This window comes from Rhipicephalus microplus, chromosome 10 (assembly GCF_043290135.1).
Source record: "Rhipicephalus microplus isolate Deutch F79 chromosome 10, USDA_Rmic, whole genome shotgun sequence".
Lineage (NCBI taxonomy): Eukaryota > Metazoa > Arthropoda > Arachnida > Ixodida > Ixodidae > Rhipicephalus > Rhipicephalus microplus.
In genome coordinates this window covers 67,486,978-67,510,280 of record NC_134709.1, presented here as the reverse complement: position 1 = coordinate 67,510,280, position 23,303 = coordinate 67,486,978, and the positions used below count along the sequence as shown (strand labels likewise).

Genomic DNA, 23,303 nt, shown 5'->3' with positions numbered 1-23,303 from the left:
TCGTCGCGAGAATTCGGCGCCGCGCCCTTTTTGAGCGCTCATTTTGTGACACTGCCCCCCACTTTAAGAATATTATCTCATAATTTTCAAAACCACACAAACCAGCGCGAACAGTCACCACACACTTAAAGACTGTAACATAGTCCGTTGCTCATGGCACGTCACATTCACAATAGATCACTCAATACAATTGTACATAGTAATTCAATCTCACAACACATGAAATATAACCACAGGTGCGTGAGTACAACACTCCATCACAGATTCCAGACAATACAAATGTACAAAGTTCTCTCATTACAACAATTGTACAATCACATCACCGTAACAAACATTTTTACTCACTCGACATACAGTTGTGACACAGGATAACAAAACACAACACATTGAGGCTCAACACAGATGAACGCATTCCGATTTGACCTCAGCACCTATCTCGTGTACTTCGAGCTGCGCTTGCGTCCTTTCTTACGGTGCTCACTCGATCTCTTCTTGTTTTTCCTCGTTCTTTTTCGGCGAGCCCTTTCCAACGACGGTATCTGAGGCGGCGTCTCAGCCATCGTTGTCACTTCCGACACCGTTAACAGGTCATAACGTTCAATGGGTCCTGTGTGTTTATTTACCAGCTTGTTCACATCACGGCATTGGGCCTGGCTGGCCGACTCCGTCACCTTTACACTGTCGGTCGGTTGAGGTCGTGCCAACGTAAGTCCAGCTACCCAGCACATAAACTCATTCAATACAGTCATGTTCTCATTCACTGTCTCTTGCGCCCAAGCTTCACCTTGGGCTCGGTTGAAATCGTTCACGGGATTGTTCTCCGCTGTTTCTCGCGGTCCCTGTGTCGGCGGGGGCTTCATCTTCGGGTCTTCCCCCAAACATTCTGGATCATTCGGTCCTCGCGCCCCGTCGATGTTTCCGATGACGAGGTCGTACAGGGGGGTCGTCATGCATAGAGCAGTAACCTTCCCACTGAAGTACGAGGTTTCAACCTCAATTTCTGCTTCGGGAAGCATCCGAACCGTACTGTCAATTAGGCAAACTGGTTTTCTTTCACCTGGTAACTCACTTTCCCGTACCAAACTTCTCCGCACGATAACCGTGGACTTACCGGTATCTCTTAACACCATAACCTTCTTGCCCGCAACTTTTCCAGGCAGCGTTGGCAATCCCTTCGTAACACCGGTTGGCTGTTTTGTCATTACAGCACCCACAATAGGAAGTTTCTCCCCATTTTTCAACTCTACAAATCCGTCGGTGACGGCATCACCATCCGATTTCGGTGCTGCTAGCACACAGGATACCTGGTGAGTTTGACTCACTCCGTTACGACAAGCGTCTGCTTTGTGCCCAGTCTGACCACACTTGAAACATTTTACGACCGGGGGACTCGTAAAGTTAGTTCGACAGTTGCTAGCGCGATGACCCACTCGGTTACACAGAAAACATCGCGGAACACTCTCCGGTGCACGCTTCTTTTGTTCGGGTGTCGATTTCTTCGAATCTTCGGGACACTCCGTCTTGACTCCGGCCAAATTTGTTCCACCTTGCGCTTCCAAGAATTGATCAGCCAATTCAAGCATGCCTTCAAGCGACTCAGCCTTCCTCTCTTTCAAGTACAGCGACAGGCTTGGGTGGCAACTAGTAAGAAATTGGTCTCTAATTAGGAGCTCTCTAAGCTCATCGTACTCCTGCGCTGTCCCTGAAAGTTCAATCCATCTGTCGAAATAATGGCCAAGTCGGGCGGCATACCGCGAAGCCGTCTCACCATCAGCTGGCTTTCCTGTCCGAAATCTGTACCGGAATCCTTCCACAGTGAATCTAAATCGCTTCAGCAAAGCAGCCTTCACCTTTGCATAGTTGGCTGCATCGGTCGGCGTCAGCCTGCCGTACACACTGAGCGCTTCACCACTCAAGCAAGTACTCAAAGCAGTTGCCCATTGATGTTCCGGCCAATTCTGGCTCCTTGCAATCGTCTCGAATCTGTGAAGGTACGCGTCGACGTCGTCCTTCCTTTCATCAAACGCTACGAGCAGCTTGCTTGGGTTCAAGCGAAAGCCATGGTCCTCCCATTCGCTGCTTTCAGCTCTAGCTTGGACCGGAGTTTCACTTCGCTGTTGCAAACGGAGCCGCTCGAGTTCCATCTCGTGCTGCCGCTGCCGTTCCTTTCAGCCATCTCCGCTTCTCTTTCTTCTTTCGCCCTCTCAGCTGCCAGTCTTTCTCTCTCCAACTCCAACTTCAATTGTCGCTCTCTTTCTTCCTTGGCCCTCTCAGCTGCAAACCTCTCTCTCTCCAACTCAGCTGCTTTTTCTTCCTTGGCTTTCTCAGCTGCCAACCCCCCCTTCTCTCTCTCCAACTCAGCTGCTTATTTCTTCCTTGGCTCTCTCAGCTGCCAACCTCTCTCTCTCTCCAACTCAGCTGCTTTTCCTTCCTTGGCTCTTTCAGCTGCCAATCTCTCTCTCTCCAACTCAGCTGCTTTTTTTTCCTTGGCTCTCTCAGCTGCCAACCTCTCTCTTTCCACCGCCTCTTTCTCCTTCTGGCTTACCCACTTCCGTAGTTCGGCGCCAGAAAGACCCATCTTCTCACCAAGAGCTACTAACTTTTCGAGATCCATTGTATCTCGCAAATGAAGTCTTGTCGCGTGTAAAAAGAATCTGCCTAAATCAGTCTATCGGAACACTCTCCTGCACTCAGTAACGAGAACACTGAGCAACATACAAAATCGTTCTGATAGCACTATCAACAACTCGAGGCTCTTTCTCACTACTTTGGACACACTGTGCACCAAAATGGTCCTGTCGCGAACGCCAGATTAATTGTCACAGGTCCCGTTAATTAGGGAGGCGATCGCCGAGCTAATTCCAAGGGCCGAAGTATCGGCCCCCCGAACCGCACCACGAAAGCGTGGACAATTTAGAAGTGGTCCTATTTGGCGCGCCAGCGGACGCCGGCTGTGGCCCGAAGAACAAGTCAGAGCAGAGAGTTGATAAACAAAACAAAATTATATTCTCAGTTATGGCAGATCCAAAACGATACACAAGTATGCACACTCGACAATAGTTGAATACAATATGACACCAATCAAACAATGTACTACACAGTACAATCAGCCGAGCTCGAAACAACGGACAGAGACAACAATACGCACTACAATGCAGTCGCATGCATCGAACAACCAAGACACTTAAAGACTAAAGAGTTAGAAAACTTATTCAGTCCAAAGTTTTTGGAACAAAAGTCTGAATGATACTCTTCCGAGAATCACTCACTCAAAGTCCAGTGTTGTTGTCGTTCCGCTGACCCCGAAGTTTCCCTTCCAGGAAACCTCGCGTCTTCACTTGGCCGCTCTCCAAGCTTCAAACTTCTTCGCCGGAAACACGTCGGCTTCCCACACGCAGCTGTTGCCATGCGTCTGCGCCCGATAGCGGTAGACGCACACTTCTCCTGTAGCTCGAGTCTTCACCCCTCGGGTGGAAATCCACTTCTTCTCCTTTGTCACTGTGGATAAAAGGTTTCGCCGACAAGGCGGGACACCCTACGCACTCTGGCGCATACTTTCTTCTTCTCCTCCTTTGTCACGGAAGAACAAAACCTTCACCGACAGATGCGGCGGAATACCCCCACGCGCACTGGCGCTAACTTCCTTCTTCTCCTGATCTCCTATCTCTGCTGCTCGGTTAAATACCTTCCGCGCGAGATTCTAGAAAATTCTCATCATTTCGCCGGCGCGATACGCAGCGCAGGCTGGGTAAACCGCGAGACGGTACGAGGGCCGTCCGCGACGGATGACGCAACCCTGCATCACCACGCCCCTTTCCATCGAGAACGTTCCAGGGCTTGCTCGGGCGCCGATGAGAGGAGGTTCGTCGGCGAACCCACGCTTCGGAGGGGAGAGGGACGCGCACCCGGGGAGTCTTTGGATGCTTGTGTTCTTTTTTTGTTGTTGACCTCGAGGCATCCTTCCGGCGTTTCGTCGCAAGAATTTGGCGGCGCGCCCTTTTTGAGCGCTCGTTTTGTGACAGGTGCCACCGGACCGATCAGCTATAGAGGCTGTTGAACTTTTGCAGCGCTATTTTGAGCATGAGGCTTGTCCAGAATTTCTAGCTAGTTTGTCAGACATGTGTGCGTACCTTGTGAAAAAACAACTCAAGCTTGCCAAACAAACCACTCTTCACTCTTTTTTTTTTCTTCTACTCATCCTCATGAGTAAGGTGAGGTTTGTACAGTTTTAATAAAGGTCTTGGTTCACTAAATAAGTCTACTTTGCTTAAATGAAACTTCTCATAAATGGAACAGTTTTATAGATCCCCTTCGAGTTCTGTTAAAGAGTAGTCGACTGTACAGTTCGTTTCGGACAAACTTTTTATGCCATTAAACATTTGTGGTTCTGAGCTGTCAATGGCTCGTATTGTTCCTCATTAACTGTATAATGAAAATAACTATCTTGAAAGTTTGTATAAGACATTTTAATAGGCAAGAAAATTTGTAATGTGAGAATTCCTAGAATGTTCAGCCCATACTAAGTGCTCATTTTAGCTTTGTAATAATCATACAGGCGATATCAAGTTTTAAATGAGAAACTTGCATCTTTCACTATTTAAAGAATATCTGAGCAAGATTTCATCCTGATCTGGCCATCGGAAGTACCAAAAACGTGTTGTCTAACCTCAAGAAGTTGTCCAAAAATGGATCTTGAGAAAAAAAGCATTTTGAAGGTGTAAGTCACAGCTCATCTATAGGGCAAAAATATGTTTTTAAAGTGATTTCTTCTATTATGAGAGTTTGAAAATTATTGTTACTTTGAGCATGTGGCTTTAGTGAACTTCTCATGCAAAATGCAATGACAAGCAGCCAGGTTACAATTTCCAGCGGGCTCATAGACAATGACTTCTTTTCAGTTTTTGATAACCACCTTGTGTTCTTTAGTGAGTTTAATTGAAATAATCAGTTTTGTTGTTGTAAAGATCAGGAAATTATACTGTGAAAGCAAATAAAAACAAGAAATATATAGTTTTGAAAAAAGCTTTATAAGTTCTTCGACTCGAATCTTCCCTTAAACAGAGCTGTCATTTTCTAGTCAACATACACGTACGCTGATGCAGCTCTTCACCAGGCTAACAAGTGTCTCTTTGCTCGAATATTTCACCTTATTGCAATAAATATTAACTACTTTTGTACGAGCGTGTTAAGACTGAATGCCCGCATGCATTTTTTTTATGCAGAGCCTGTGAAGAGGCGACCAAAAGCACCAAGACGAACCCCACGGCGGAAAAAGCCAAGCAAGGTGGATTCCGGGGCGTCATCAGTCGCATCGGTTGAGGTGCGCAAGGGACCGGGACGGCCAAAGAAATCGCCCCAGCGTACCAACAGGCGCGTAGGGCGCAAACCAATGAAGTTCAGCGGCCTCGATCTCCTGCATGCCCAGACGGTGCTGAGCACATCCAGTGCAGGTGAGGGTCAAAGCTGGCGTGCGCATAGTTTGCGAATAGGCGGGCTGTGGTAATGTTGCGGTAGCATTAAGATCATCACTTTTCTACCGCTTTGACATTACAATGAGGCTATCCCCTTTTGTGGCTCTGCATATGACTTTGGTATTTTAAAGAAAATTGCACAATTGCTTTCGTAGTCCGCGCAGTTTGTGTCTGGTGCAGAAATTTCCAAGGTATGTTCTAGTAACAATAGAGATTTCGTAGGTGGCATTTAGCAGTGTCAACATTTTTATTCGAAGCAAACGTATATCTTTTTCTCGTAGGAAAGCTTTTCTAAATCTCTAGTAACATTGTAGTTGTCCAGTGCGTTCATGCATGCGTAGTATGTTTCTAAGACGTTTCCCGCACTTATTGGGTGTCATACATGCCCGACTCGCTGCATTAAACTATGTTTATGTTTTATGTTATGTTCTAATGTTCAGTCATGCTGTCATCCTATGCTAGATGTGCTAGCCCATCAAGGAATTGCAAGGTTACTTCAAAGTGTTTGCCACTGAGCAAATAGAGTAGGACAGTTTAGATAAAGTGCAACTTCAATAGAAGCAAGAAAAACTTGGCCAGGGTGATTGGCTTGGTTTTTTTAAAACACCTGCTGGTTGTCACCTTATATCAACCTTCTCCGCATCCCAAAAACCTAACGTGCCAGTGGTGGTGTGCTAGGGAGCGAATGGCAGAAAGGAAAACAGTGCAGGTGCGCCTTGTCTCGTAGTTAACTTGCAATGGGTTTCAAAGGCTGGAGGACAGAGTGAGATGGCAACATATTCTGAAAAGACCACCATTATTTGCTGCTGATGATACGAGCATGTGGGTTTGCCACCGGAGTCTACAAATCATTGTAGAGAAAGGTGCGTTCTGTGTTGCACAAGGAGAGGTTTAATTGTTGAGACTAGCTAACACAATTCATAGCCGGAAAGAACCGGAGACGGGGTGCATTGCCAGTACAGTAGACTCCTTTTAAGGGGGGACACGGGTCTTTGGATGCAAGAAATCGTCACAAAAGCGGTTTTTGAAATAAGGCATTTTTAAAATCTACATTTATTATTCTCCTTATCTGCCAAGTTTCTCATCTTGAAAGGCCATATTTCAGCCATAATGTCAATTTAAAAACATACCCGGCGGCCGGTTTTTCTTCTGTGCCGACTCTAAAATGACGCATCTTCAACTGCGCCGCGCTCGCGTTCAACTGCCTCGAAAGCGGCCGTCTTGGTCGCGTTGGAAAGAGCAAGTTTTCGGCTTCATATATCGCGCACTTTCCGCTTTGGTAGGCCTATTGGCTGAATACAAAAAGATTGCCAAAAATGCGAGAAGCGCACATTCTCATTCGCTGTAGCAAGCACGTGACAAAATAGCGCCATGTGATTGGCTGTCCTCATCCTTAGCTGTCTGCTAAACGCTCTAGAAGCGTCATTTTGGATACGGCTCTTGGGTGGCGACGTGCGACTATGGGCCCTCCACTCCATAAGTTTGCATCCAAGCACAAGTGTGGAAAGAAGAGGAAGAAGTCAATTCTCAATAACCTCCACAAACGCCCGCCGCTTCGCAAGTTGTGGAGAATGACCCGCCGATGGCGCCAAGCGATGGCACGGATGCAGGGGACGACGACGAGCGAGGGTTAGGCCTAGGCGGAGAGCCGTCGAGTGCATGCGCGCGACCAAACCGCCAGCCGCATCCGTCGCGATACAGTTATGCGGACGCCTTCAGATCCGCAGCTGATAAAGAAGAGAGCCGACGAGCAACTGCAAGAGCTCGCGTCAACTGCGGCAGTGACCCGTAAGTCGAACATTCTGTCCGCTAGCGATGTCGCGACCGACTTGGTCGACGATACTGTTTTCACCGTGTTGTGTTTGGATTCGCTGAACGCCCCTCTTCTGGAGTACATGAAGTGCAAGACTTGCGGTGGCAGCGCAAAAGTAAGCCGGAAGAAGCGAGAGTACGGCCTTACAGTCAGTCTGGTGCTCACATGCTCGAATTGCGGCGACAAAGGGTCTGCATGGAGCTCGCTGCGAGTGGATGGGACTCCAAAGCTAAATTCGTTCACTATAAATATTCTGGCTTCGCGAGCGGTGCAGAGCACTGGCAATCCGCAAATGGCGTTTTATGATATTTTTGCAGCTATGAATATCTCGCACCGCGCGCCGCACACAAAAACGTGGCAGATGTACCTAAAAACGAAGTTGATGCCTGCCGCAACTCGGGCAGCCGAGACGCTCATTACTGAGTGCGCGAATTCGGTCCGGCAGCTGTACAGCACATTAAACTTCCGCTACCCAGGAAGCATCGCCGTTTCCTATGACGGGTCTTGGACGACTCGTGGGCACAGTTCCCACATTGGTGTCGGCACCGTAATCGAACTTTTCACCGGACTTGTGTTAGATTACAGTGGAACTTCAATTATACGTCCCCCGGTCCTGTGACGACCCGCGTTTACGACGAATTGGCTTGGTCCCGGCAAAACCCCCATAGAACTAATGTATTGAAAACCTCAATTCTACTACGCAATTTTACGCCGGCCCCGCCTCGAACGACGCTTAGCTGGACTGTCCGAGAAAAAAAAGAAAAAAAAACCTACGATGACGCACGCGGGCTGCCACGCAAGCACACTGCGGCCGGAAGGAAAACTTCGGGAAACCGAGGAAACGAGTTCCTTCCTCCATGTTCTAGCACACTATCCGCGCTGCCACCACAGGACCTCTTCAATTTTTCGACACGCTGTCGACCATAGCTAGCCAGAGCCAAGGTTATCCAGAGCCAGCCAGAGCGCATTCGTTTTGCTTAGTCGCATTGCACTGCGCACTTCCGTTGGGGCCTTTTTTTGTTTTGTTTTCTGTCTTCTTTTGGGTGGTTTTGTAGTGACAGCTGTGAGCAGGTAACATGGCAGATAATTTCGAGCTTGCTTTTTAGTATGCGATAACTTTCACTAGATTTCGCGCAGCTGTACTGGTCGTGTTGAACGGCGATTGTTGAGCCTGTCTACGTTTGGGACAGCCGCGGGAACCGGAACTAGCTGCTGTCTAGCTACCAGAGGGCTGGGGAGTTTTAGCCCCTCGCGATTGATCGAAGCTTGCGAAGACGTACGCGCTTGCAAAAATCGAATGGGCCCACTGCCTTGTTGCCTTTCAGCCATTCCTTCACGTGTTTGTCTCATCGGTGGGTTGTGCGCCGCAGGTGCTGCGTCTAGTATGTGCAAAATTTTCACTATTCGGACATTGGTGTGCGAGGAAGCTTTTGCATTCTTGGTTGCGTGTGCTGCTTCTCGCAATGTCGCGGAACCGAATACCGTGACATTGCGTCGCTGGATGACATTATCGAAACTGTGCGTCCTGACACTGCGGGAACTTCAGACGAGGGAGAAATGGATGACACCGCAGAGGCTAGTGCGTTCGTTCTGACGTACGCGGACGTGTTGTGCTACTTCAACAATATTCGGCGGTTTGCTTACGCACGCGACGAGATCAGCGACTTGCTGCCAGGTGTCGCAGCTCTCGAAAAAAAGCTGATGCATCGTGGCTGGGCAAACTCGCAGAAAAAAAATCACAGAATTTTTTAAAAGGTGAGAATAAAGATTTGTTCACACCTCCGATAAAAACCGTGGTTGTCATTTTTTCAAGTAATTTAATCTACCTTCATCGGAGCAGCGTAGATTTGTGCCGCGGTTTTTCTTGCGCATTATGTGACAAATGTTGTGGGGCAACAACGACCATCAGTGCCTATATTCTTGGTTATTCGATTATACGATGCCCGGATTATACGACGATTTTGCTTCATCCTCTAAAAGTCGTATAATTGAAGTTTCACTGTACGATGTGCTTAGCAACTTTTGTGCCGGATGCGAGCGCGGACCAAAAGTGGATGATGCAGCATATGAGGAGTGGAAGACCAACCACGTTTGTCAAAAAAATACTGATAAGAAGGCAGGAAAAATGGAGGTGGAGGCAGGCATCATTTTATTCAAAAGGTCTCTTGAAAAGCACAGCTTCAGGTACACCACAGTGCTGTCTGACGGCGATAGCCGTACATTCCTGGCCCTGAAGGAGGCCAAAGTGTACGGGTTTATCGAGGTGCAGAAAGAAGACTGCATAAACCACGTGCACAAATGAATGGGAACAGCACTTCATAATGTGCTGTCAAAGCATAAAGGGCCTGGCTTGGAGCCTCTTGGGGGACGAGGGAGGCTGACAGGAGACTTGGTTACAATACTCAGCTCTTACTATGGCTGGGCTTTGAAATCACACGTTGGTGACATAGACGCGATAGAAAAGGCTGTGATGGCTAGTTACTATCACATAACGTCAAACGATGAAGCTAGTAATCACAGTCTATGCCCAAAAGCACCAGATTCTTGGTGCCGGCAAAACGCCGCAAAGGCCAAGGGCCAGCCAGTCCCAAAACACCACTACGATTTGCCTCCTCATGTGAGCAAGGCATTGCTGCCAATTTACTAACGGCTTTCTGACAGGCAGCTGCTTGAACGGCGCCAACGAGGCAAAACTCAAAACAACAATGAGAGCATGCACTCTCTGATATGGGCTCTCGCACCAAAGGAGCGACACGCATCCCTTTTTAGTGTCGAGTCGGCTGTCGCAGAAGCTGTGATGAAGTTCAATGCTGGCTGCAAGAGGACCTCAGCAAGCATCTTGCAGGAGCTCTGCATGAATCCTGGAGAAAAGTGCATGCAGCGGATGGAGGAAAAAGATCGCCGCCGTTCAGCTGCATCTGAATGCAAACGTGCCTTGGCGGAAAATGTGCAGTGCGTGCTCAAAAAGCGCCACAAAGGTGCCAATTCCCAAACTGACTATGTTCCAGGGGCCTACTAATGTTTTATAACTGTTTCTGTGCAATATTTGTGATTTTGTGCAAATAAATATGACAATTTTTTCTTTTCCTGATTTTCTATAAATGGCAATTTTGTATACCCTGCATGACTATTACTGCAATATATCAAAAACTATTTCAGATAGCTGAATAGTTTTTTGCAGCGTGAAGCTATATGCTTGGTGCACACAACATAGGAAGCAGATATTATTTTTTCCTTAATTAAGTTTTTTAAAATTAGTCATTTGTGTGACCACTCCATGCCCACATTCAGAGCCATGAAGTTTAGTGTACTGTAATATAAGAAATAATGACCCAATCAAAAAAGTGCTTCCTATGTTGTATGTCTTATGCTTTCTACTGTCAATCCCTTTGTCATCTATAAATTTTTGACTGGTAGTTATTTTTCTATTGTGGTAAGAACAATAGAAATTGTTATGTTGATTATTTAATTAACTAATGAAGCTACAGAAAGAATTGCTACATTTTTAGAATCAGGAGAACAAACTAAGTAAGCATTCCAACTCTTATCATATTCGGTTAAAGAATAGATACAGAGAGCCCCAAAACCCGTGTCCACTCTTAAACGAAACCAGAAGGAACCAGGAAAGTGTTTCCTTTAAGAGGAGTTTTGTTTACTGAGAGATAAATAGGGGTATAATATTCAAGTACAAAACGAAACATATTAGGGGCAGTTGTTTCATTTAAGGGGGGAAGAGGGTTTTAAATTTTTTTTTTATATTTCTTGACCAAATTCAATGAAAATTGTAACCCAGACAGAGTTTTTCAAGCTGATTTCAAAAATATAATTGCTTTTGAAATTGGTTGGCCAGTTGCAGAGATAATTAAAATTAATCCTATATTGTTTATCAGAACAATGGAAAGGCAATTATTGGCCAGAATATTAATATTGACATATGGCTAGATACTATGAAGTGTAATTAACACAAATGTAGGATTACTTTTTTAATATTACAAGTATTACCAATTTTATAGCAATTTGAAGTTTAATCTCCAGATATCTCTATCAAGCGATTAAATTAGTACCAAGAATAAAAATTTAGAAAGACTAGATTGAAAAATCTGTTCCTACATTTGTGTAGGAGACATATGTAGCTACATGCCACCACAAGAATTGTGGCTCTATGTGACCTCAAGACCAAGATATCGCTTTGGCAAGTTTCAAAAACATCGAAAATGACATTCTGAGAAAACGTCAAAAAACAAAATAGGCTCATATTTAATACAGAAAATCACAAACTATTTACAATGTTCACAAATGGCCTAGCATCAGTACCCTCCAGGAACATAGTCTGTCTGTTTAGAGTCATTTCGGTGTTGTTTTCGTAGCACACGCTGCAAGTTTTCTGCAGAAGCATGCTTGCGTGCGCATGCTTCAGCACGGTGGCGATCTTTTTCACTCATGCGCTTGGTCAACTGTTGGCCAGGGTTTAGCTGAAGTTCTTGAAGTATGGCTGTAGAAGCTTTTTCATACCCAGAATTGAACTTCATTACAGCCTCTGCCACAGCAGCTTGCACAGCAAACAATGATGCATGTTTCTCCTTCGGCGCCAGTGCCCAAATAATTGAGTGGAGACACTCGTTGTTATTTTGGGTCTTCCCTCTTAGGCATCGCCGAAGAAGCGATTCATCAGACAAACGTCTGTAAACTGGAAGAAGCGCCTCACATACATGGGGTGGCAGATTGTGGCGGTGTTTTGGAGCAGGCTCACCTTTGGCCTTTGCTGCGTTTTGGCGGCACCATGAATCTGGGCCCTCTGGACAGAGAGTGTGGTTAGAAGTGACATCGTTTGAGGTGATGTGGTAGTATGTGGCCATGACTGCTTTATGCATGGCCTTGACATCACCTTTGTGCGATTTCAAGGCCCAGCCATAGTAGCTGCTGAGCTTGGTGATAAGCTCACCAGTCAGCTTTCCTTTCCCACCGAGACTCTCTGTACCAGAGGACTTCTGCTTGGAAACTAGATTTCGCAGTGCTGTGCCCATTCTCTTGTGAATGTGGTTAACACAATCTTCCTTGTCCACGGGTATGTATCCATAGACTTTCGCATCTTGAAGAGCAAGGTAAGCGCGGCTGTCACCATCCGACAACAAGGTCGTGTACCGCAGCTTATGCTTCTGCAGCGATCTTTGGAAGAGGATCAGTGCCGCTTCCACCTCCATCTCCCCAGCTTTTTTGTCCGTGTTTTTCTGGCATGCGTGTGCCTCCTTCCAAGCCTGGTAGGCAGGGTCAACTTCTTTTGGTGCCCGTGCGCACCCAGCACAGAAATTGCTGAGCACTACATAATCGAGCACAAATCCTGTGTAGAGCTCAATTACGGTGCCGACGCCGATATGAGACGAGTGGCCGCGCGTCATCCATGTGCCATCGAACGATATAGCGATGTTGTCCGGGCTGTTTATATTTAGGTCACGGTACAAATCGCGCACTAATTGTGCACATGTCCCCATCAACTTTTCTGCCCCATCGGTTGCCGCGGGGACGAGTTTCGTTTTCAAGTGTCCCTGCCATGTTTTATTGTGCATTCCTCTCTCCGAAATGTTCATCGCCGCAAAAATGTCGTTCATTGCGGTTTGCCCGTTTCCGGTGCTCTGCATTGCACGCTCCGCAAGGATGTTTATGACAAAAGGCCTGAGCTTTGCTTTGCCGCTCACGCGCGGCGAGCTCCATCCCTGCACATTATCGCCGCAGATCGCACATTCGGCAACAAACTTCACAGCAAGGCCAAAATCCCGCTCACCTTTTCGCACCGTGAGGTTACCACCACAAATTGTACACTTGCAACTGGTAGACGCCAGCAGCGCGTTCATCGAGTCGTAACTAGCGATGAAAAAACTTGTAGCGAGATCGTTGCTAGCTTGTGTGGCAGCGTCATCACGATCCAAAAAGTCAGATTTTCGGGCAGTAGCAGGAGTTGAAGCAAGTACATTAAGTTTTTCTTGAGCTTCACTCTCTATACGCCGCAAATCTTCTGGCTGCAACATTGCAGTGTCGTGCCGAAACGACGACGAAGACCCGCGGCGGTTGTCAAGAGCGCTTTGGGGGACTAGGCCTAACACGCCCGCATCGGCGCCGCTCGACTCGGGAAGCACGCCGTTCTCCGCATGGTCAGGAACTGGTGGTGGCACAGCAGCGCATTTCTGGAAGTTGTACGGAGTCTTCCTCTTCCTTTTTGTTCCGAATTTGTACTTCGTAGCGAACTTCGGCGACGGCGTCGACATCGTTGCTCACGTGCGAAAACCAGTTGACGCGTACGGTGTGCGCACAGTCGCCGCGGAGTGATGCAGACGATGCCTGTCAGGCCAATGGCGTGACCCGCTGCGGGTCACGTGCCGTAACTGGCCAATTACTGCGCGTGTTGGGACTTCTTTTTGAATCGGGATATCTTCACAGCCAACGCGCGCTCGGAGCCGAAAATGGCGCGAAAATCAAGACGAGAGGCTGCGCTTTCAAACGATATATGATTCGCGGCTGTCGGACAAATATGACGGCCGTCGCGTGTCACGGAAAAGGCGCTTTATTTACCAAATTCTTGGCTCATATTTAGCTGGCACTGGTGCTAAAATTGATATTACGGCTAAGATATCGTTTCAAACTGCATAAAACTTGGCGAAATGGTAGAATATTGGATGGAAATAGCAAAACTGCCATTTCCAAAAAATCAACTTTTTGACGATTTTTCGGCTTTTAAAACCCGTGTCCCCCCTTAAGTGGCACTTTCATTTAAGAGAATTTCATTTGATAGGAATTTACTCTACTACTAAAGCAGCTCTGCCTCACTCCATTGCTCCCTTTGGCTCAGCTCAATTTTCGGTTATGACATTATAGTTTTTATGGCACTTCAGTATTGTTAACATACTTAGCCAAAATCATTTAGTGCTTTTCTGATCATCTGGCAATTAAATAGAGGTGATGTCGCATTATTCAGATTTTTGCTGTACTTATTGGTGCTACTGGTTAAGTATTTCTCAGCATACTATGCCATGAACAAAGTTATGAACAAAGTTATGAACAAAGTCATGAATAAAGCCATGAACAAAGCCATGAACGAGGCATCGATTGTATGTGCAGCTGCCATGCACACGGAGCCTGCCCCGGGCTGTGTGGACCAGAAACTCGGGGGCTTGGCTCCGGAAGAAGGGTCGCTCTCTAGCGAGCTGCCGACCGGCTTCCACGAAGTCACCATCAAGACCGAGCCACCAACGGAGACGTCCATGGACAGCATCGCAGCGGCCGCCTTGACCAGCTCAATGGCCGCGTCGGGCCCGCCGCCGCGACCGCTGACTCCATTGGTCGAGCCGCCCGAGCTGAAGGCAATGCTGAACGATTTTCGGGCGCAGTACATGGCCATGCTGAACCACATGCGGACCGAGCAGTACCGGCAGCAGGTCAAGGAGCACATTGCCAGGGAGAGGGTCAGTGCTCTTTTTCCAAGATCGCAGATTCCTTGCAAATCTTATTGCTTTGGCTGTTATACTACATGTGCATAATTTTTGGTTTCCTTATGGTGAGCTGCATCTTTGTTCTGACTACTTTAAATTAATGTATTGAAGTTAGTCTTTCTGCTTTAGATTTTCTGGAAAGATTTAATTTACTGGTCGATATAATTTACCAAATTCACTTTGGCTTTGTTTCGTTCTTACCGCCCATTGTGTGATGTAGGCCAGTTGATAAAGTAATGGCGGTGTCTTATATTCAGCGCCATTTTGAAGGTAACTGCAGGTCAGCCGCACCCCCTAAGTTTACCGTTACATTGTCACAAAGGTCAAATGGTTTACCGTCAGTGTCACAAAGGTCAAATTGTTAGGCTGCCTAACGATTCTCTTTTAGTGTTCCAAAGTTTCTCTTTAAAACCAAATTTAGGGAAGTGGAGTAGCTTTTATAGGGCGATATTTGGAATGATTTTCATGATGAAAGCCCGCTGTTGTGCACTCAAGGCAATGCAGGAAAGCGAAACCAACAATTAGTTTTTCTATCTCATGTGCCCTTCACTGCCATGATAATGGCAGTGAAGGGCACATGACAATGAAAATTACCGTAAATAGCCACGTATAATACGTACCCGAATATAATATGAGGCCAAATTTTAGAGGCGCGAGATGAAAAAAATTGTACCCACGTATAAAACAACGTAGGAAAGGTCACCGAAAACACATTTATTGAGCAAACATCCGCCATGTCAATCGCTGTCGTCTTCAAGTGCACTTTCTTCAGACATTTCCTTGTCAGAAAAATCGTCAAATAGGGGCTCGTCTTCTGTGCCATCGAGGGCATTAGAGATGCCACACTTCTTGAAGGAACGACGCCCAAAGTCCTCTGGGATGCTTGCCCAAGCGTCCACGATCCATCGCATAGCGTGGCTGGCGATGCCCGTTTCAGCCGCCCTGTCGGCGTAACTGCATGCTCACCTGAGCGCGTCCACTCGGCCTAGCAACACTTAACCGCATCCTTGAACGGCTTATTTTTACAAACGTCGAGAGGTTGCAGTTGGGATGTCATCTCACCCGGGATAACGACCAGTTCCGTGCCACAGTGGCGCAAGAGCCTCTTCACTAAGTCGGCCAAATGGCAGCGAAATGCGTCCAGCACCAGAATGGATGGAAAAGACAGCTGGGCACCAGGCCGTCTGCACCACATGGACTTTACCCAGTTTAGGACAAGGTCTTCGTTCATTCAGCCTTTATCATGATATCTCACGATGACATTCTTCAGTAGCTCCTCCCCTTTCGGCATTGTCTTGCACTTGAAGATGACATAAGGTGGGAGCTTGTGGCCATCCGCCATGCACGACGACACCACTGTGACAGGAGTTTTTTCATTGCCTGTGGTACGGACGCTAACCTGCTTTGAGCCCTTCTCATGAGTTGTAAGGGGCGATGGCATGTCCAGGTAAGCTGGCGTTTGATTGGCGTTGCCGATTTGTCCCAGCTGGAAGTTCTGTGAGCGGCGCAACGTAATCTCATGGCGTTTAAATTAGATAAGAAGCTCTTCAAAGCCTTCAGGGAGCTTCTGAGAAATGGAGGTTCGCCAACGCAGGGAAAATCCGGCTCGGAACATGGAACGATAGATCCAGTGCTTGCTGGCTTTGAAGTCCGAGCTCAACACCCCCTTTTCTCTCGCCAGCTTCCTCGCTTTCGTCTGCATCAGATCTATGATGACTGGCAAGTGCTCCGCCTGCTGCTGTTGAAGAACTCTGTCAGTGCGAGTTCATTCTTTGGGAAGGCTGCTTTCTTCGGACCGCGAAAGCTTTTTTGCTTTCTGCTGCACGCGAAAAGCGCTTCTTTCTGTCATCCCTATCCACGGACACTTCCCTCGGTGACTTCGAACTGTCTTCTGGTCATACTGTTGTCGATTTCCTTGGCAGCTGCGATATGACCTTTCTTTTGAATGCAGCCGAGTACTGGTTTCGGTGGCCTGGCATGTTGCACCTTTGCGAAGTGAGGCACAAAACACAGCAGGTTCACACGTTCGCCCGTCCGCTGTCCAAGCGCTCAAAAAACTCAACAGCAAAGAAATAGTGCTAGCGCTCACTTTTGCCACACGAGGGCGCGAAGATAACAAAGCCAAGCCGTAGCCACTCGTAGACAAAACGAAGCCGTAGCCAAGCGGCAGTTACGAAACCGAAACTTCAAGCACAATTTCGTTTTTCGAGTAAGTTTTCGTTCGGATCCGCACATAGTATTAAGTGGAAATTTGGAACGCTAATATTTGGAAAAAAACCTTGTATTATATGCGGGTAGGTTGGGGCAGTTAATGCTAATCGCCAGTGTGATTTCTACTGATTAATTTGGACCTGCCTTTGTGATCTGCTATCCTTTTGATTAGCTGGGATGGTAGAGGGTGTGTCTACCCAGTTCGATTCTCTAACCACAGTAGAAGTTTGAAACAGAAATCGCTTTTATTTGAGACAGGATGATGAAAACATCAGTGATTGTGTATTTACATGCGTACAAAGCAAACATGAACTTGCTTTTTATATAACCCTTCAGTAATGTTTAAGTAGGGAGGCGGCTTTGAAAAAAAACTTTTTTATCTGTTGACCTACGGCAATGAAATTTGGCATGCATACTCATAAGTGTCTAGAATAGGGAAGTATGCAGTTTCATGAAGTTTTCGACAGGCTTTTTTTCAATGAACTTTTTTGTTTCTCGTTGGATATTGATGAAAATTGGCACAGACACTAAGAATAACCCCACAGTGCTTCCATAAAAAATTTAAAGCGATACCACGAATACTTTACGAGAAACAAATTATTTCTTCATTGAACCATGTGGAGGGGCTGAGCATAATGTCAAAAAAAAAAAAAAAGAGTATTGAGAAAGCTGCGTGTAAAATTTCAACTTTTCTTTACGTCTCTAAGACACCTAAAAATTGTGATCTCAGGTTTGCCTCGTGATATTGACTTCTTTTCATGATTTACTCCTTTTCATGAGTTACAAAGAACAAGTATGAATTTCAAACCAAGTTCTTTGTATGAAGGAGTGGTGTGATAGGTATGACAGAAAAGATTGAAATTGAATAAAACCATATACTGAAATTATTAAACATACTTTTTTTGTGCTGAAGTTGTAATTAGTGTAATTAAGTACTTGATTACAAATATTCACTGAACTTTTTTATTTGGAGAGAAGTTTATTGCATCAGAAAAATGGATCACACCATGACGACCTATGCCTTCTTCTTTCTAAATAACAAAGTTATGGGCAGAAGACTGGTGGCACGGGAATTTCTAGCAGTATAATTAATGACACGAAACGGGCATATAAAAATTCGTGCCCCTGATTCACACATGCTCTTTCGCCGCTCTAGCCGTGAAACGCATCATCATATAGCCTGTCGCGGAAACTCTAATCTACAGCAATTCATTAATCTCGGAACATTCATAGACAATCGTGGCGATATCAAGCACTGCTCCAAGCACGTCTGAATCGCATCACAAAAGCTTACTGACGGCACTCCATATGACCGTGGGGTGCGCGGCCGCGTGGACAGTGCAGCCGGCGCGTAATGCACTTGCCGGTGGCGTTCGATGACGATGTGCGAAATTTGTAACTACGAAGACAAAAAATCGGAACGCACTGCACTTGGCATTGCATTTTCGAATGACGACGCGCGAAACTGCTAGTTGCTGTTCCGAGCGATCCTTGGCAGTGAAGGGGGGGGGGGGGGGGTGACGAGCTTGACTGTGTTGTCCGCTGCCGATGCGTAAAATGCCCGTACAATATTCAGAGGAGCTAGCGAGTGATGTGGTACATTCCTTGCGAAGAAGCACGTCATCAAAAGTGCGCTTGCGCGTCGTTCCTGCCCGCAGTCTCGTTGTCAGCGGAGTTAGGCCTGAAGCCGACTCCGATGACGCGCCGCACTCGTAGACCGCCGCGCGCCCGCTCGTAGTAATCTGATCGTGCATCCGGTGCGGCCACTCGTAGTAATCAGATCGTGCCGCCGCTTACAGCTTCGTTGCTTGCGAAGAAGCACGTCGCTACGAATGCGCTAGCGTGTCGTTCCTGCCCGCAGTCGGCGGAGTTAGGGCTAAAGACGACTTCAATGACGCGTGGGGCTCGTAGACTGCGCTGACGCTCGTAGTAACCTGATCGCGCATCCGCTTACTGCTCGTAACTAAAGCGTAGTTATATCTTAAGTGATTATCAAGCCGTGAACACGTCATGAAGTGGCGATTTTCGAGAGCCATGTCCTCGCGACGCACAAGCAGCAGACAACGATCTCCCGGAGCGAGCATCGGGCCAATAGCGAGGCGAGCTGAGGCAACATGGCGGCTACGGCCAATCAAGGGACTCAAAACGACCTTCAAACATTTGGGTTTTGCTCGCTTGTTGCTAAAGGGAGGAGCCAGCTGAGGCGGGAAAGTTAAACACGGAGAAATGCTCTTTTCGATGAGCCCAAGAAGCCGGCTCCCGGCCCAAGCATAGCGAAGCTATTATTTTTTGAAAATCGCCGTTTTCTCGCCATTTCCAGGAAAATTTTTGCTACCTAGGTGGGTGAAACGAATTTTCCGAAGCACTTCTGCGCGGTTTTCAGTGTAGATATTTTGGAACCAGATAGAAAAAGGGTTCCAGAAACTGAAAACTTGAGTTTCAAAAAATCGATTTTTTTGCCGTTTTTCGCGATCCCAAAGTCGCGTCCCCCCCTTAATTATTCTTTAACTGAAATTTAATTCAATCTTTTCATTAATTGATTTGATTGATATGTGGGGTTTAACGTCCCAAAACCACCATATGATTATGAGAGACGCCGTAGTGAATCTTTTCATTAAGCTGGCTGTATGGATCCTGTTGAACTAAATGTTGTTGCATTTACAGTTATTAACGAGTGCAAAAAGAAAATTTTATGGTTCTAGCTTTATGACAACAAAAGTTATGAAGCACCAAAGTTCACCATTTCATTACTGAGAAAAGATATTGTTATTTAATCTTTAGTAAAAACCCGTACTTTCCTACAGCAACATATGGCACTTTCTTTCACTCACTTGCACTCCTACAACTCTTTGCATATGTTGGTGACCGTGCATTTGAGGCGGACAAAGTTGAGCATGGCTACTGTGACGTCAAAAGGTCTGTTTTCAGGCGGGTGATTTAAAGTGCGCTGACATGGTGTGCACAGCAAAAAAGTGAATTCATTTTAAATTAACTACTTCCTTGGCACAAATTGTGTTACGAGGTTTCTGGACTGCTATTTAAACTATCGACATCAAGTTAACGTTTTCATTCTGTGTCCCTGAAAAAAAAAAAAAAAACATACTTTTCTGTTCTAGCCATGGTGGCCACATTTGAAATGGTGGTGTTTTTGGTGAAAAAGTTCCTAATGGTGGTGGCCTGTGATCCTATCTCTTTCTTTCTGGCAGGAACGCAACGAGAGGCTAGTGGCTAAAGCAGCACACTTGGAGCGGCAGATCAAGCACCTCATCGATGACAGCGTGGTCCTGCTCAAGGCACGCATGAACGAGCTGGGAGTGCAGAGCCACACACCCGCCGACCTTATCAACAAAGTGAGCATTTGTCATTTGACTTGTGGTCTTTGACGTAGCTTTCCGCGTTAGCAACCGCAAGTGCAGTGACAGTTTAAAAGCATGAATTGCTTCTAGCTCTTTGTTGGCCGCCTTGAAGTGTGGCAAGCGCCGTTGTCCGTGTACTCGCACCAGACCATACGGGCAGTTTTGGGAATTCAAACAAGACCTTGGGCTGCGCATGTGAGATCATCTGGGCGTCATAGCCGGAAGAAAATGACACATAAGGACAGTCAGCCCAAAGTTTTAAAAAAAAAGTGCAGTCTTTGGCAATCAAGCCTTCATACAGGACTTCATTACACAAACTAGCAGTGGTACAAACAAATGTGAATGTGAAATGTGCCCATGTGAATATGTGAAAGATTGTGGGTAGTATGATCTACCAATGTACTTTGCCGGCAGACATTTCATCTCCCGATCATGGAAGATAGTTCCCCCACCCCCTACCAACTCTGTTTTCGAGCGGGAAAGAAATAGAGGGAAGACTTAGTCGACGCTGATTCTTGGATGTGCCTAGGCTGTTGAGATGAAATTGTGCATGCGCTGAAACTCCTGAACATAGTGCGACTCTGGAACTAGTCTAGCAAGTGCACTCTTCGAGCTCCATCTTTATCGGTCTGTGACGATTGTGTTTCATTCGCCGATCTTGAGTTGTACCATCAGTGGTGAAGGGTGCTTGTGCACATTTGTATGTTCTGGATCTCGCTTTGGTATTTGATATTATCATTACCAGTGCATCTTTATTTGGGCCTCAGCATGGGATTATTATTGGGATACTGTTGCTTGGTTTCGGTGCTGACAATTTCAGTTATAGAAATATAGTACGGAAAATTTTAGGTGGGTGTGCTTTTCAGAGTATTATCGTTCCAAAAGCTCCTGTTGGATCACCGTCTATGGGAAGAATTAATTCAGTAGAGTGCAGTCGAGGCTGCGCTGACATATTGTGAAGCAATTTCCCTGGGTGCAATAACAGTGCGCAGCGGATTTCACGGCAGTGTGTATCACCTCGTCAAATTGTTTGTACAGTGGCGTCTTCAGAGAGCAAGTGCCGACAGCCATCGTACACTGCTTCAGGTAAATAAAAGTTTGTGGCAGTTTATGAAGTTTTATCTTTTCATTTGAGAAACAAAGACTCATCTTTGCCATGTCTCGGCAAAGGGGAATTATCGAGATTTCTTTCATTCTAATAGAAGTGGGCTTTTCGAACTATATGTTATTTTACTTGTTTAGGCATCGGTAGCAATCTGCATTATTTGTTCTAGAGGCTCTGGAGAGTGTTGAAGCATGGTCTAATGAAGTGGTTATTCTGAAGCTGTCCTCCATTTTGTTTGTGAGTCTAGAGGAGTAATTTGATCAACACGTGATATCGGGCCTGCGACGGTAAAGACACCACCATATTTTGTTTTTCTTAGTGGTAAAGTGCTGCCTAAATAAAGGAGGATCACAATGAGCATTTATATAGTTTGCCGAATTTGTCTTACTGCCACAATTAAAGATGTTTTTTTTTTCTGAAAAATCAGGTGCACATTCGATATTATACATTTCTTAGATGGTCATTTTTCTACCTTGGGGCAGTAAAACGGTATTGATTGTTCGATTTGCGGCAACCTTACAGTGTGGTCAAATGCCACCTAGTGGAGTCAGTGGCACATTTTATCATTTTCTTGGCCGCTAGCAGAATTTGACCACTAGCAGAATTTGACCACAGGAATTGTTTGGTCGATTCCTTTAGTCGGTTCGGTTCCTCCTGGGCTGACTTATTAGAAGTTGCCTGGAATTGCAAGAAAATTTTGGCACAGGACACACGTGCAAGCATATGCGAACACCCATTGAGCAGATTCAGCGTTTGAAGACATCTATATTGTAAAATTTTGCAAATACGCTTATCTTGCTTATGTTGCACAGGGATCGGAGCTGATCTACTCACTTTATACTCTCGTTAAACGGAACCTGAAGGCACTGGGAAAATGTTTCCGTTTACCAGAGATTCTGTTTACTCGTAGATGAACAAGGGTGGAGAATCTAAGTATGAGACCAATCGTGCTGAAGGCAGTTTTATATGCATATAAGCAGCAGTTTCGTGTAACAGATTTCAGTTTACTGATGGTTTTCTGTGTGCACAATCCTTTGCAGTCTTTCACAAGGTGAACAGCAGAGCAGAAAAAAGATGGCGATCAGAAGTAACGACGAATGTTGTGTGTGTCATTCTTTCTTGTATTTTTTGTATTTTCACACCAGTTTTCATTCTGCATTATTGCAAAACATTTCAGGAAATATCATTTCGTCCTTGTCCTACTTCTCTTTTTTGTTCGGTGCAGGCAAAAGAAATTGTGGTGCGCCACAAGGAATTGCAAGCAAAGGCAGCAACCTTGGAGCGAGAGGTCATTCACCTGGAGGAGCAGCAGGCAGAAGTGCTGGCGAGGCAGGTTCCAAACGTCAGGGTCCCGCTACCCCCGACACAGGGGGTCACGGCCAACAACCATCTGGCTTCATCGACAGGAGTGGACAGCTCCGCCGCTGTCCCCACCATTACCACCTCGGCTGCTGCGGCGACTACCAATGGCTTCTTTCTGCCCCACAACCCTGAGGTAAGTGTTGGCTGGAATATTCGAAGAGGCGTCCGGAACAGGGATTCTATCGCTGGATTCCTTGAAGAGCATTTTCCGACCCCACAAGGAGTCGCAACCGAGGGATGTGCGAATAGTTAACTTTAGAACATAATCGAATACAACAGCAGTGATGCCAAATTAAATTCTATTAGAATATATTTCAAATCATCAGACAGCCTGAATCGAATTTTTTCTTTCATTTAACGAAGTGATTGAAGCCAAATTTGCACATAGCAAGTCTGCAAGTAGCGAGAGATGCATGCAGTAGTGGCTCCAGACTTGTGTAAGCACAGTGGGCACCTCGAAATTTGTGCGTTTTGCAGACCTACGGTGACAGCGCACGTAGCACT

The 23,303-nt window shown here is 46.2% G+C and overlaps 1 protein-coding gene across 4 annotated transcripts in view; it reads left to right on the top strand.

The window, feature by feature from the left end:
* The window catches only part of gpp (DOT1 like histone lysine methyltransferase grappa), a 92,619-nt gene that overhangs the window by 53,091 nt on the left and 16,225 nt on the right, over positions 1–23,303 (top strand). For 3 of the 4 annotated variants that reach the window (XR_012886542.1, XM_075875780.1, XM_037433707.2), the window contains 5 exons: positions 5,223–5,450; positions 14,395–14,738; positions 20,183–20,326; positions 21,371–21,418; positions 22,663–22,932. Coding sequence is in view for 3 of the 4 variants with exons in the window: in XM_075875780.1 (XP_075731895.1) it covers positions 5,223–5,450; positions 14,395–14,738; positions 20,183–20,326; positions 21,371–21,418; positions 22,663–22,932 (1,034 nt within the window). In the remaining variant the exon portion in view is untranslated. The remainder of the gene's footprint in view (positions 1–5,222; positions 5,451–14,394; positions 14,739–20,182; positions 20,327–21,370; positions 21,419–22,662; positions 22,933–23,303) is intronic. The other variant, XM_075875781.1, reaches the window with a different exon arrangement.